Below are 14,510 nucleotides of genomic sequence, written 5' to 3' on the forward strand. Positions count from 1 at the left end.
CACCCACAGCACCTTGATCATCATTACCAGACAGGTTATAGATAAATTAGCCACATCTGGGCAGAAGGAAGATGTGTGCCAGTCTTCATTCTAAAACTGGCACGAACTACCCTTGTGTGCCCAGCCTGAGCCGTTTGTTCTACTGTCTATAAAAGGCAAGCACAAAATTGGGCTTTATCTGATAATCCAGAGCAGGTCAGGCCCCAGACACCCAATTTTGAAATTAACAAGCAAAACACAGCCAAATCCAGTCTTCACCCGGATGTTTCAAAGGTTCGAGCCCGACAAGGGGGCCAATTTTATGTAGTAAAATCTTCAACCGGTCTTGAAGAAAGAAAGTATACATATGAATGTAAGATATGTATATATAATATATATATAACAACATAGTAAAAACTAAAAAAGATCATGTCACCCAGGATCCTGACTGGCGTAAAGTTTTAGTTGTAGCACAAGCAGCAGCATCCAACAGATCCACCCTCCTTTTTTTGCCAGGACGCAAATACACACCAACCAAACCCTTTCTTCCATCACTCTTCATTAGATTAGTCTCCCTCCTAAAATTGGAGGTAACCTGACCCCGTAGATTAAAAAGAAAAACAGCTGAGAGGCTGCGAGGGGAAATAGCATCAAAATTCCCCAGATGGAAATGCCAACCATGCCACCAATAAAAATGAGGTAAAAAGGCAACATCCAGTAAAACCATACATACATCCCAATAAACTTATGGTACTAGCTCAAGTCACAAAAAGCATTTTTCCTTTGGTCTTTTGATCACTTCTTAGTAGGTTTTTTTGTTTTTTTTCTTTTTTCCCCCTTTCTAGTTTGTCTGTCTGCTGCCTCATGAGAAATCAATTTCATCATGTCATGGCAAGGCCACTATCTCCGAGAAAATGAAAGATATTCACCATTGTCATTAATTCCCTCCTCCCCTATTTCCCTCCAACAACCCTCCTCAAAAAGATGTGCACCAGCACATGTCTCTCTTACTTGAAATTCTTTGCTGAATTTGAGCGATCAGGACCTCCTTGAACACCAACTTGGCTGGGCCCCTCGCTGCTGTATGGCTTTGACTGGCTATTCAAATCTCCAGATGATGATCTACTTGAGAATGCCTCAACATGGACATCTGCTTCACTCCTCACAGTACTGTGGTTAGTAGTCTGCTCCCCTAGTGTGACATTTTGGAAACGAGCTGCCAGCGTATCATAACTAGAACTTCCAATAGACTGAGGGCTTGAAAGAGGAGAGAACTGAACAGATGGCGGCATTATCCATTTCATCCAATCACCACGCTTCCTTAATTTGTCACCCTATAATATAAGGTGAAGGGACAATATGAGAATAACAAAAGAGTAGCCGGATTATTGAAAATGAAGGGGGAAAAACCAACATGATATACCGCAAAAAGGAAAAAGTAAAGGCACAGTATAATTAATCTCACAATCAGTAAACCTTGTCTACTTGAACCCAAAGCAGCTATTAGAAAGATACCTGTACTTCCACAATAGTAGAAGTTCTTACAGCTTCCAATATAAGCTGGATATTTTCTGTCAAAAGCTTCACCTGAAAAAGAAGCCAGAAGGACAGACTTTGCTTTAAAATCTTGAGAAAATGATGTAGCAGAGGTGCAACACCATGAAATATTCATCCATAAGGAATTGAGATTTAAAAGAGAAAAGCAAGAAGAAAAGAATTTTAAAAAAAAAAAACACATGCACACGCACATGCCGCACACACACGGGAAGGGAACAGCAAATGGCCTAAATTTTGATTTGGAATTGTTAAGACTCATTTGGAACCAAGTTGCACCCTCTACAACAGCAATACATGCAATTAACAAACAAATGCAGACAAGAAATAGACTTGATGAATCAGAAAGTAAAGAAAAAATGAAAGATGAATAGAGACTTAAGCAAATATCAGCAGTTTACATATGACCTTTATTTCAAAAAAGGTTGTTAAAAGATTTTTCAGAAGTATGCCAAAATCCTGACCTGTAAACATAAAAATTAAAGCTGTGCTTCCATCAGATCTTTGGATTAGTCCTGCCTACAATATTTTGATTACATTTCATGTATTGATAAATGGTCTATATTTTTAAATTTCCAACTCCAATTACTTGTGTACCCATGCAGGTATTAGCCAGTAGCTCAAGAACAGGGTTCACCATCCACAACTACAGTCTTTACACTTCAATGAATATGTTGGTCAAAATGGCAAAAAGAACAATCACATCCTGAGAAAGAATCAAATGATGAAGTACAGAACTACATGGATAAAGAGATCAATTATTCCCAATTATAGATGATGTAATGGCCAACATATGTTTTGACCAGCCCAATAAAGAAGATTATTTTTTAAAATGAAATTATAAGGAAGCACGCACTACAAATTAGAGCCAAAAGAACTTCACTATCATATCAATGAGAATGGCTCATCAAAATCCAATATGGCTTTCAAAAGTATACAAAAAAAAAAAAAAGAAGGGTTCATCAACTCATGATTCAATTACACCCTGTTGATGCATCACAAGATCACTAAAGTAAGATGCTTTTGCATGGACATCAGACAGGCTTTTCTAATACAATCTATAGCACCCCTTGCCCTCCTCACTCAAAGTAAAAAGAATAAAAAGGAAAACAATGCATGGATTCATCGTGCTCCCCATATAATTGTTTAGAATCATTCTTGTAAAACCCATGGTCACATTGCCTCAAAAAAGTAAAGCAGAACATTGGGACAAAAACAAAAGATGAAATCATCAAAAGTTCATTAAGGTAAGATGCTTTTGCATAGACATTGAACAGGCTTTCCAAATGCAATCTATAGCCTCCCTTGCCCTCCTCACCCTATGGAAAAGAAGAAAAAAAAGAACACTGTATAGTTTCATAATGCTCCCCATGCAATTGTTTAGAGTTGCTCATGTAAGACCTATAGTCATAAAAATAAAGCACAACACTCAGACAAAAACAAAAGACGAGAATATGAAATCATCCCATGATTTGAGCAAGCCATCTTTGACTTGATTGACTAGAAGGTCACCACCCTACATGATTATTCTTTATTTTCCTTGGAGATTGGATGATGAAAGAAAGAGGTTGGGGGGGGTAGGATTGATTTCAGAACTCATTAACCTTGTGAAGTTGCGTATTGCTTTAGCAGTCAGGTCAGTTCACTTGTCATGTTTTATAACCTAAAAGATGAAGTACAACTTGAAATTGGCGAGGTACAGGTGGAAGGCCAATGCAGACAACAGCAGTTGTGGTGAGTGGAGTGGTGGCTACATCAAAGGCAGTACTAGATATTATGGTGCGTGCATTTGGTGGCAGTAATAATAATCTTGACTTCAGTGTTGTGGTGTGGCGCAGTGAAGGTTGTGGTGGTGGCAACTGTAGCAGCAGTGTTGAGATGGGCTAAAGAGGTAATTATGAGTCAAGCGGCAGTAGCAGTAGAGGTGGTATAAAATGGCAATGGCAGCAGCATGGTGGTGCATGCAAAGGAAGTGGTGCCAATAGTAGTGATGATGGCAACAGTAATGGTTGTGGCAGTATCAATGGGTGGTCTGGTGTTGCCTAGGTGGATGTGATCGTGGGGATAGATGCGGAAGTGGTGGTTGAGGCTGCAATGGGAACAGTGATATTAGAAGGCTCCACTAGAAGAGGCTCAAATCCCCAAAACTTATAATTTACAAATCCTGAGTGCCTGACCAAAAGTTGAGACCTATAAAATCCTAAAAGAGGATTTTATAGTTTCCAATTCTAGAAAACCAATGACTTGGTCCAAAAGTAATATTTCCAAATCCATTCCCCTCCAATTCCTGTGAAAAGAACAGGAGTTTAGAAAAAGGAACCAACAATTACAGTCCACTGCCTCAGTGAAATTCAAAACATGAACTACCAGAGATAAAATCCACACCATGAACAGGCAGCATATTATATCATCTTCATCTCTTGGAAACTGGAGTAGAGCCAAGATATCACAAAGCACTTCATATAATGTTTTAAAATAACAATAACATTAAATATCCCAGGAAGCACCAGTAACACTTTCAGAGAGCATGAATGGAAAATAAAAGAAGCTGATAACTCTACTAGGCTAATTGTCTCCAGGTTCTAGAGTTGCACCAGACACCAGCAATCACACATTAATTTCAACTGCCAAGACTGTGTTAAGAAGTTACAATCCTTTTATGTTACGTCCAAATTTATGTCCTAAACTGCAAAAAGCCAGGTTGAATTAAATCATCAATGATAAAGCAATCAGTTTTCTCCATAGTTAAAAATAAATAAATAAATAAAAAACCACAAATAGAAAAAGGGAATAAAAACTAAAAAAAAGGAGGGATTTCAAGAAAAAGAAAAGGGTGAAAAAACGAGGGACACATTGGAGAAATAATGAATGTCATTTTTGGAAATCCAACTTTATGACACCAGTTGTTTTAGTTGTGAATGTTGAGGCAAAGTCACACTGCATATTTTACATGACCACCAATCCGTTAATGCTGTATAGCATATCTTACCACCCCCCAATCAACACCAAGCTTGGATCTTCACTTTACAACTCACAGATAATGTTGTTTTTGATATTGAAGAACTAACAGCCAATGTGTCCTAAATCACATCAAGGCTGATTCTCTTAGTATTCTTTCATGGAAACTGCGGAACTTGAGAAAGCAAGTCCAGTTTGGCTACATTATTGTTCCTCTCCAATGCACCGGAAGTTACTGTAAACCTGATCCATGAAGTCACAAATGCTGCAGGCAAACTGAGACATGAATCATACTTAATACCACCTTTTGCCCAAAGGCCAAAACAGGAACAACAACATCAGAGAATGACAATGGGCTCTTAAAGTTTGTGTATGACAGATTTACATGTGACAATACAGTTGCTAAGCCCTGGGCTAAGTATCAAGGGCTTTCTTTGGCCCAGTGGTTGGCCAGAAGCAGAAAATGTTCATTTACAGATTCAGAGATGGAATGCCTAATTCAAAACTAATATGTGCTGAAGCAAGCTTTCTGATAGCTCTCTTGCAGAGACGATGGACTTAAATTTTCTAGGATATTTACCCAGAAGAGAAAAAAAAGGCTAACTGGCCAGCCAACCACAGTTGTTCAACACCCTGTTAAGATTGTTGTTTTGCGAAACCTCAACCAACCACAATAACACCCTAAACCACCACCAGTCCCTCATTCAACCTGAATTATCCTTTGATTGATCAAAAACTACCAAAGTAAAGAAAACTCTTGCAAACATCAGTGATACTCTACATTACAGAATAACAGATGATCGTTAAACCATCTCCATGAAATTGGCACAACTGATATGAAGATTTTGAGATTGAGCTGGGAAAGATAATAGAAAAAATAATAGACTCTAAGAGTTAGTAGGAAGTTAGAAATGGTATCATTTGCAGAAAAAGTAATTGTGAATCAGAAAAAATAGATGGCAGTTCACAAATAATAGTAATGGCCATCTTAGTAGGCATTGGTGCAGTTCAAATTGAAGGCACCATGTAGATAACAAGGCAGGAGAACATAAGTGGGGCTTGCAGGTAATTCCATGATCTGCAAGAATCAGTCCCGTGGCTCCTGATTGGGATTAAATCAGCAGCTTACTTGACAAAAATCAAATACAACAACAATGTAGCTTGTTAACATATAAAGCACTACTGACCACAACATAGAGAGACTAAATGAAATTTTACAACTTCCATAAAGCATGAAGGCTCATTCTTCAAATATAGAGTAATCCTATTTGTAGGGTTATAATCAGGCAATGGGACCATAACATAAGTCATATGGAGACAAATAGCTTCAGACTAAAGAAAGGGAAAGTACAATAGAATGTCCTGAATTGTGAAGTACCGGGTCAGAACAACTCCCCTATGCAAAATCATGCTTTTAGAGTTCCACCCTGCAACTACTTTCTAAACATTGTGTTGATATAAAATAATGAAAACATCCAAAAAAGGACTTTGCGATTATATACTTCCATAAAAGCAGCATAATAACAAACTCTGTTAGCATAGCTGGGAAAAGGAAAACCATCATAATTTTACCACATAGAGTAGAACAATTTAGTAAGGTGGATAACTACTAACTGCAGGAAAACACCCAGATAAGTGTCTTCACATGAACCCTATATTAAATAACCTGATGCATCTATTTTTATTTTTTTTGTTAATCCATCACCCACCTAAAATTCTCCATTTGAAAAGAAATGCATAAATTGATGGACGATATTCCATTCATACCTAAGGATTAGCAGTAATCCAAGATGTTCAATAAGAACAGGTGTTTAAGAAGAATAAGAAACACATCAAAAAACCTGTCAAGCAACATCATAAACAAACAGGCAGAAATCACTTAAATATTTCCCCAGAAAAAACTCACTTTTTTGAAGCCTGCTATTAATTTAACAGGAACCCAGCCCTGTTCATCCATGTTCTGCCTCAAGTAAATATCTTTAATTAAATTCTCATTACTGCAATAAACAAATATGAGATGCAATAGCTGTTAAAATTTCTGACAGTCTTAAAATACAATAATAAAAGGTAATGGCAGATGATAATAACAAATTACATTAAAAAAAAATTGCAACAACTATAAAGTACCTGAAATAATAATCTATTTGAGCAACTAACTTAGCATGCAACTGATGATCCTGGGGAGGAAAAAACATTGGATGAGGCATTGGTGCAACAAAAGGCACGGTTCTGAGGGGGTCTGCATGCGGAGCTGGAACATACACCACCTGAGACACTGGAGATGCCAATTCTGAAAATGAAAAGGACAGTTATTAGCATATGCCTGCATACCAAAAATGCAAAACTTCATTACATCTTACCCTGGTAAAGAATGGGATTACCAAAAGGTCGCAGATGAGGGGGAGCAATAAACTGAGTAGAAGAATGTGATGGGGGCCTAATAAAGCCCCTAGCAACAACTCGCGGCTGCATATGGGGTTCTCTATTAAAATTTCGATGAGGATTCCAATCATGGTTCACACGGTCCTGGTCACGCCTGCCCCCATAACCGTGATGGTGAGAACCATCTCCCCGTGAATGAGGGCCACTATTTCCTTTTCGATAAGAACCCCGTTGATGTGGGTAATCGTTACCACTATGGGATTGTGGCACAAATCCACCCCTTTGTCCACCCTCCGGATGGATACTTCTGTTCGTATGATCTCTAGGAGAAGAGTTATTAGGAGGCACTTCCATTACTGGGCCCTGAGGAGCTGCCGGCTGAGGGAGGCCGGCATTGGCAGAACTACTCCCTCCACTGCGGTCACCGCGCTTCATAGATTTCTGGCGTGTGGGTAAAGCATGGCTCGGAGTGGAACTAGGAATTGGATTATTATTGACTTGTTTGTGTGAAGGAGAAGATGCATTTCCACTCCCCTAAAGTACATATGCATATGTAAACAATCAATCACATCAACACAAATTGTTTGTTGTTGAAACAATGGTTAAAACAACAAAAGAAATTGCACGAATGACTATCTGATTTTCTATTATCTGGGGCTACGCAATCAACCTGATTCAACAACTTGATTTACTAGTTCAGGTGATCCTTTTCCTCTTTTGAGAAATAAAAAATAAGATTAAAAATTCTTTTATTTTCCGTTTCCTACTCTATCTCAACAACCAAATATCATGTAATTGTTTCAGAGACGAACCTGAACGTGAACCTGAGCCGGCGGCGTCGAGATGGATCCATCTGTGGGACTTTTCAATGAATCAGACGCAGATTTAGCAGAAGCTCTGGCGGACTCTGAAAGAGCGGGCCAAGAACTGGCCCCCATCACAGGCCCAACCTCAGCAACGCCATTCGAAGGCTTATTCCACGCCGGCCGCTTACCGGCATTGCCGTTGCCGTTATCAGAACTTTCCAGTTGAGCCTCCACTTGCGAAGAATCCTCCGGCGAAGCCGGAGAATCCGAAGTCGCTTTCGTAGGCGAGCAATCAGACGAAACCACAATTTGCTCCTGAGACGATACGGGTGAAGACGGAGCCGCGATGATCGATTCCAATTCACCACGCACCACCTGCGTCCAGGGCGACGTCACCGCGCCCCGAGCAGCCGAGCGCCGCGATTTGGGACTACTGTGACCGTCCGGTGAATATCGCGGCGAAAGATGCGGACCAGTGGGAGCCGATGAATTAGCAGTTGACATCAGAACCTAGGGTTTTCAAAGGATCCAAGGAACGAAAACTATTGAACAAAAAAATAAGAAAAAAAGGAAAAGATCAAAATTGGGGAAGAGAGAGATGACTTAGGGTTTGGTAATGCGAGAAGGTTCCAAAGATTTTTGGGTGCCGGATCGCTGAGGATCCGATCTCGCAGAGAGAGGCAGAGCCGAGGAGTAAAGAGGCCAGCGATCTCTCTATTTCTTTGCTAGTAGGGAGTCTATGGAATGCCAGGTTTTCATACGTGTCAATTTACCTAAAGCCCCATCTGTCCCATTCTCAGTATGCTTTTTCCCTTCTTCTTTACCTCCTTTTACATTTTTACTGTCCCAGTCCCTCCCCATTTTCACCTCCACACACGATACAACCACTCTTCTCACTTTTCACTCACCATGCTGCATTTTCATTGGTCTGTCATTTGATATTGGTGCGGTAAATCACTGGGAACTTGATGTGCCGGTGGCTTCTCCTTTTTTTACTACGTGAGGTTCCCCCACCGCTAAAGACTAATCTCGGTATCCGGTGGAGCCTCCGTATGCAAGTGCGATCTTCGTGTAATTACTTAAAATCCCCAATATCTTACATAATTACAACACTTACCCTGATAAATTTGTTTTCTAAATCGATGACTATAATTAGTAAACTCCTCCCATGGGTCATAGGATTGTTTCACGGTGATTTAAAAATAATTTTTTATTTTTAAAAATTCATAGTATCATCTGAACATTATTTTGTGTTTTCACTTTTTAAAAACAAAATGAAATAAAAAATAAAAGTTATTTTTACTGGTTTTCAAAACAAAATAAAATTATAAAAATAAATAAATAAAATTAAATAAAATTAAATATGATGTTTGTCTTCTTTTAAAAATCTTCAAATATGATTTTTTTTTTTTAAATCAGAATTTCTTTTAACTTTTCTCAAAATTTTCATTGAGCAAATAAATTTCAAATCAAACCACACTTGAAACATAAAATATATTAATTTTTAAAAATAATTTGAGATTAAAAAATCAATTTAATTAGCACAAGAAAATTATGAAATTCAACAATATTAAAAAGTCATAAATGAAACAATGACTTGGCAAATTTCCTCTTTGCATATAATTATATTTGTACAAATTTTTTATTATGTCAATAAACACCAAGTCTAGTAAGACTTAACGGATGTTTGGGAAATCAATTTAATAACTTAAAGTGATTTAATAACTTAATTTCATATATTAAGTGAATTAAGTATATTTAGTAAAATAATTTAATAGTATGATTTAAAATCAAACACAACTTTAAGTAATAAATAAAAACGATTAACTTATTCTTAAATTCACGTTTTTATTTTATCTTTTTATCATTATTTGTCATAGTTACCTTCATGATTTTTTTGCTACTCCACAATCTTCATTGTTATTCGACCTTCTTTGCTCTAATTATAATTTATGATGATAAATATGTCAATTTGATGATTTAAAATAAATTTTAAATTAATCTTATCAAATAACTTTAACACTTAAAAGTAAAAATTAAGTAATAAGTTTTAAGTCAACAACTTAAGTATAATTTAATTTGAAGTTAACTTAAATTATTAAATAATAAGTATTAGGTTTTACCAAACACTCAAACACTCCTTAGATAGTGTTTTTTTTTTTTAACTTAATTCTAAATAGAACTTAAGATAGTATTTAATAGTGTTGAATTTTAAATGGTTTGTTTTTTTAATATTTTATTTTATTAAGTATTAGGAAGTAAAGAAAAAATAACTTATTACTTTTACTATTAAGAAAAAAGTTAAATATTTTAGCATTTTTTATTCTATTAAAAATTTTAAGAAATAAGTAATAAATCGATAAAAAGTAAAAATAAAACAAATAACATTTTAATGTCATTGACTAATAAGTCTAATAATTTTTAAAAATAACTTCAAAATTAAATAATGATGCATTTAAAATATATAAAAAAAGGACAAAAATGGTCTAGATTGATTCTATTTTTTATTTTCTAAGTAGGATCATATTTTTTTGATATTTTTTACCAAATAAATAAATTCCAAATTAAGCAAGACTTAATTCATTAGATTTATTCACGAATTTAGTAATTTTAAAAAATGAACTGAAACTCAAGTAGTGAACCAATTCATACAAAAAAAAATTATGGATAAAAATTTGTATATAATAACTATATTATTTCTTTCTGCACATAAATATATTTTCGTAAATTTTTTTACTAGAAAAATAAACTTCAAATCATGTGAAACTTTATATTAAATTTATTAATGAATTTAATATATTTTTAAAAATAATTTAGAACTTAAAAAACTGATCCAATTAAGTGCTGATCAAATCAATTCATTCTAGATTACTTTGTTTATAATTCAATTCTAAATGTATATATGTAATGAAAAATTTAACACATGTTAAATAAAGTCATTGTTTTTAAATTCATCTTAAATACAATACTATTAAAAATTATTATTCATTTTTAATAAATAAAAAATTTAGGAAAATGTTGATCTCCATATTTTTATAATGCAGTTATTTTTTTATTAAAAATGTAATTTATAATTGTACTATAATAATATAATTCAAATTTTACTTTAAAAAACTATTTATATTTTTAATTTATTTGTAATTATAAAACTATTTTCATTTTTAATAAGACTCGAATTTAATTTAATTAATATTATATAAATTAAATTTACAATATTTGTATAAAATCAAAATTGAAAAATTATTCTAAAAACAAAAATGTTTTTAAAAACAACTTGTCAAATACTTTTATATTTATAAAATACTAAATTTTTATTTTTTTATTTTTAACTTAAAAACAATTTTTAAAAATAAATATTTGAGAAAAAAAAACAGGTTGTATAACTTGCGTTATTATTTTTATTTTTTTGGGGATCCAAGTTTTAAATCAAGAAAATATCATGCATGAACTTTTGTTTTTCCATAATATATATATATATAATAAAGTGAAATGAGAAGAAAACGAAAAAAGAAAAATTAAAATGTAGGAAAATAACATAATGAAGTTTTATTAGAGGTATATCTTTTATAAGGAGTTACAAAAAGATATACATTAATACGAATGATCATCCACAAGTTCCCATAATCCGATAAATTCTTATATTTTATAACACCTCCCTTGGATGATCATAAGAATATGTCTCATTAAAATCTTATTAGGAAAAACTTTAGTGAAGGAAAAAGAGTACAATATTCTTTTGGATTACTACAACTGCTTTGTTAAAAACTTTGCAAGTAAAACCCAATAGGACAAAACCTGGACAAAGGGAAAAAAAGTACAACGTAGTGATATTCTTATCAATTAGTTCTCCCTTAAGTTGACATGATTATATTTTCTCTAGTAGCACAACATGGAGATCTTTGAGTTGACGTATTTCAATGAGCTTCTTGAGTATTGCAGTTGACAATGCCTTTGTGAATAGATCTACTAAATTGCCACTTGATCTTACTTGTCGAATAGCAATTTCTTCACTCTTCTAGAGTTAATGAAAGTAGAAGACTTGGGCGATATATGCTTGATTCTGTCACCCTTAATGTATCATTCTTTAATCTGTGTAATGCATGCAACATTATTAACTTGGTAGCATTACCTCCAATGGAGAGTAGTCCATATGTTTCCATTATTTGCTTTCCACGATATTGTCTTACCACCATAGATAAATACATACATGTGGACCCCGCATTTCGGCTCATGCGTTTCCCACTCGATGGCGAGCTCGATTTTTATTTTGAAAAATGATTTTATTGATTAAGAAAAATGAATTGGAGTCACCACTTATTTTATTTTATTTTTTTAAAAGGGTAAACAAAATAAGAAAGAAAACCCTAAGTGTGACTCCTTATTTTTGGAAAAGATAATTTACGAAAAATCGAATCGGGTTCGAGGGTCAGGTTACTTATTGGGAAGGTTCGGTAAAGACTGTAACACCCTTCTAATTCCCTAAAGTCGGGTCTCTACTAATAAAATGAAGCTGTTGGGGCAATTGATGTGGAAATCTATGAATACTCAAGGTGATCATGCACGTCAGGGAATCAAAACACTCAATAAAGAATCGACCGAAGTGAGAACGGGGCATACCTTGGCATCAATCGATCAATGCGCTATAAAAAAAGAGGGTTAGTACACAATTAAAAGAATAATCTCATGCATGTCATAAAGCAGAATGAATCAATCATGTGTGATAATCAAATCAATCAATCAATTCATGAAATCACTTATGTAGGGCCCCCACCACAGCCCATTTATTTTGCATGAATTAATGTCACAAATTATATTATTTCGGAGTTATGAAAAGTTCATTCATGCTTATTAAAATCAAGAGGAGTAGAAGATTGTTTGAAATCCAAAATGGAATTAAAATTATTTGAGAGAAAATCGGATTTTTGAAATTCATTTGAAAAATTGGAGTCTCAAAGGTTGCTTAAAAATTGAAGTTTTAGAATTTATTTGAAAATCAGACTTTTAGAAATTAAATGTGGGAATGAGAATTTTAGAAATTAAATTTGAAAGGAATTGGAATTTCAGAGAACTAAATTTGGGAATCGGAATTTTGAAAAATTATTTAAAAATAGAATTTTAATAAACAAATAAGTGGATAAATAAATGAATGGAATAATAATAATGATGAAATAATAAAGATTAGGTAAATAATTGCGAAAAATAGAATTTTAGAGATTGGAGATTGAATTTAGAGATTGAAATTTTGAGAAATTATTTGGAGATAAGATTTTAAATATATGAATAAGTGAATAAATAAATGAACGGAATAATAATAATAACGAAAATCATCATTAAACAGCTGAATGTGAATAGTGGAATTTTTGAGATAAAAAATTAAATTTGGAAAACGAAATTTTGAAAAATTGAACTTTAATTATTGGAATTTGTAAAATAAATGAATAGAATAATAATAATAATAATGAGAATAATATTTAAATGAATGAACATAAATAGTGGAATCTTTGAGATTGAAAATTAAATTCAGAAGTCAGATTTTCAAGAATTGAACTTTAATGATTTGAATTTTTAAGAGAAATAAATAAATAAATATGTAATAATAATAATAATAACAAAAATAATGTTTAAACGAATGAACGTGAATAGTGGAATTTTTTATATTGAAAATTAAATTCGGAAGTAAGATTTTTGAATAATTAAACTTTAATGATTGAAAATTTTAAAATAAATAAATAGATAAATATGGAATAATAATAATACTAACAAAAATAATGTTTAAACGAATGAACGTGAATAGTGGAATTTTTTAGATTGAAAATTAAATTGGGAAGTCAGATCTTTGAAGAATTGAACCTTAATGATTTGAATTTTTAAAAGAAATAAATAAATAAATATGGAATGATAATAATAATAACAAAAATAATGTTTAAACGAATGAACATGAATAGTGGAATTTTTGAAATTGGAAATTAAATTCGGAAGTCAAATTTTTGAAGAATTGAACTTTAATTATTGGAATTTTTAAAAGAAATAAATAAATAAATACATATGAAATAATAATAATAATAATAACAAAAACAATGTTTAAATGAATGAACGTGAATAGTGGAATATTTTTTAGATGGAAAGTTAAATTCGAAAGTCAGATTTTTGAACAATTGAACTTTAATGATTGGAATTTTTAAAATAAATAAATAAATGAATATGGAATAATAATAATAATAACAAAAATAATGTTTAAACGAATGAACGTGAATAGTGGAATTTTTTTTAGATTGAAAATTTGAAGAGTTATTTAGAGATGGGATTTTAAAAATGAGTAGATAAGTAAATAAACGAAATAATAATGATTAAATAAATAAATGTGAAGATTGGAATTTTGGAAATTAGAATTTTGGAGAATTGTTTAAAAATAAAAGTTTTTTTTTAAAAAAAAAAATTGTAGTTTTGGAAATTATTTGAAAATTTGGAGTTTTTAAAAATTAAATTTAGGAATTTAAATTTTGGGAATTAAATTTGAGAGAAATTGGAGTTTTGAAAATTAATTTGAAAGAAAATGAAGTTTTTGAATTGAGAAAATGAAGTTTCGAAAATTAATTTTGAAGAATTCGGAATTTTGGAAATTAAATTTAAAAATTAAAATTTAGGAAGATTAAATTTGGACATCAAAATGTGAAAGAATTAGAAAAAATGTGAGATTGGTAGTGGGTTGGTAGTGTCGGTGGAGACAATGGAAATTAGAACATGGAGTACAAGATAGCTTTTCATATGATGGCTAGCTTTTATGGGTTAAGAAAATAATAATAGATAAATAAGAAAATAAAAAATAAAACA

At 32.8% G+C, this 14,510-nt stretch overlaps 1 protein-coding gene across 2 annotated transcripts; it reads right to left on the reverse strand.

Moving 5' to 3' along the window:
- Positions 1-263: 263 nt before the first annotated feature.
- LOC117912578 (la-related protein 1C) lies at positions 264-8,404 on the reverse strand. Of its 2 annotated transcripts, none has more exons than XM_034827219.1 (6): positions 7,686-8,404; positions 6,873-7,407; positions 6,619-6,781; positions 6,398-6,488; positions 1,495-1,566; positions 264-1,313 (listed from the first exon to the last, which is right to left on the reverse strand). In XM_034827219.1, the coding sequence occupies exons 1-6, from the start codon at positions 8,181-8,183 to the stop codon at positions 987-989; spliced, it is 1,686 nt and encodes a 561-aa protein (XP_034683110.1). In that variant the 5' UTR covers positions 8,184-8,404; the 3' UTR covers positions 264-986. The 2 variants fall into 2 exon arrangements, with proteins under 2 accessions (XP_034683110.1, XP_034683109.1); XM_034827218.1 differs by having other exon boundaries at positions 6,852-7,407.
- Positions 8,405-14,510: the final 6,106 nt, after the last annotated feature.

This window comes from Vitis riparia, chromosome 4, assembly GCF_004353265.1.
Source record: "Vitis riparia cultivar Riparia Gloire de Montpellier isolate 1030 chromosome 4, EGFV_Vit.rip_1.0, whole genome shotgun sequence".
In the NCBI taxonomy this organism is placed as follows: domain Eukaryota; kingdom Viridiplantae; phylum Streptophyta; class Magnoliopsida; order Vitales; family Vitaceae; genus Vitis; species Vitis riparia.

Coding starts and splice junctions, on each gene's coding strand:
- LOC117912578 (XM_034827218.1), bottom strand. CDS start 8,183: ATGTCAACTGCTAATTCATCGGCTCCCACTGGTCCGCATCTTTCGCCG. Junction 7,408..7,685: donor CGGCTCAGGTTCACGTTCAG/GTTCGTCTCTGA, acceptor TATGTACTTTAG/GGGAGTGGAAATGCATCTTC. Junction 6,489..6,618: donor CAAATAGATTATTATTTCAG/GTACTTTATAGT, acceptor TGTTTATTGCAG/TAATGAGAATTTAATTAAAG.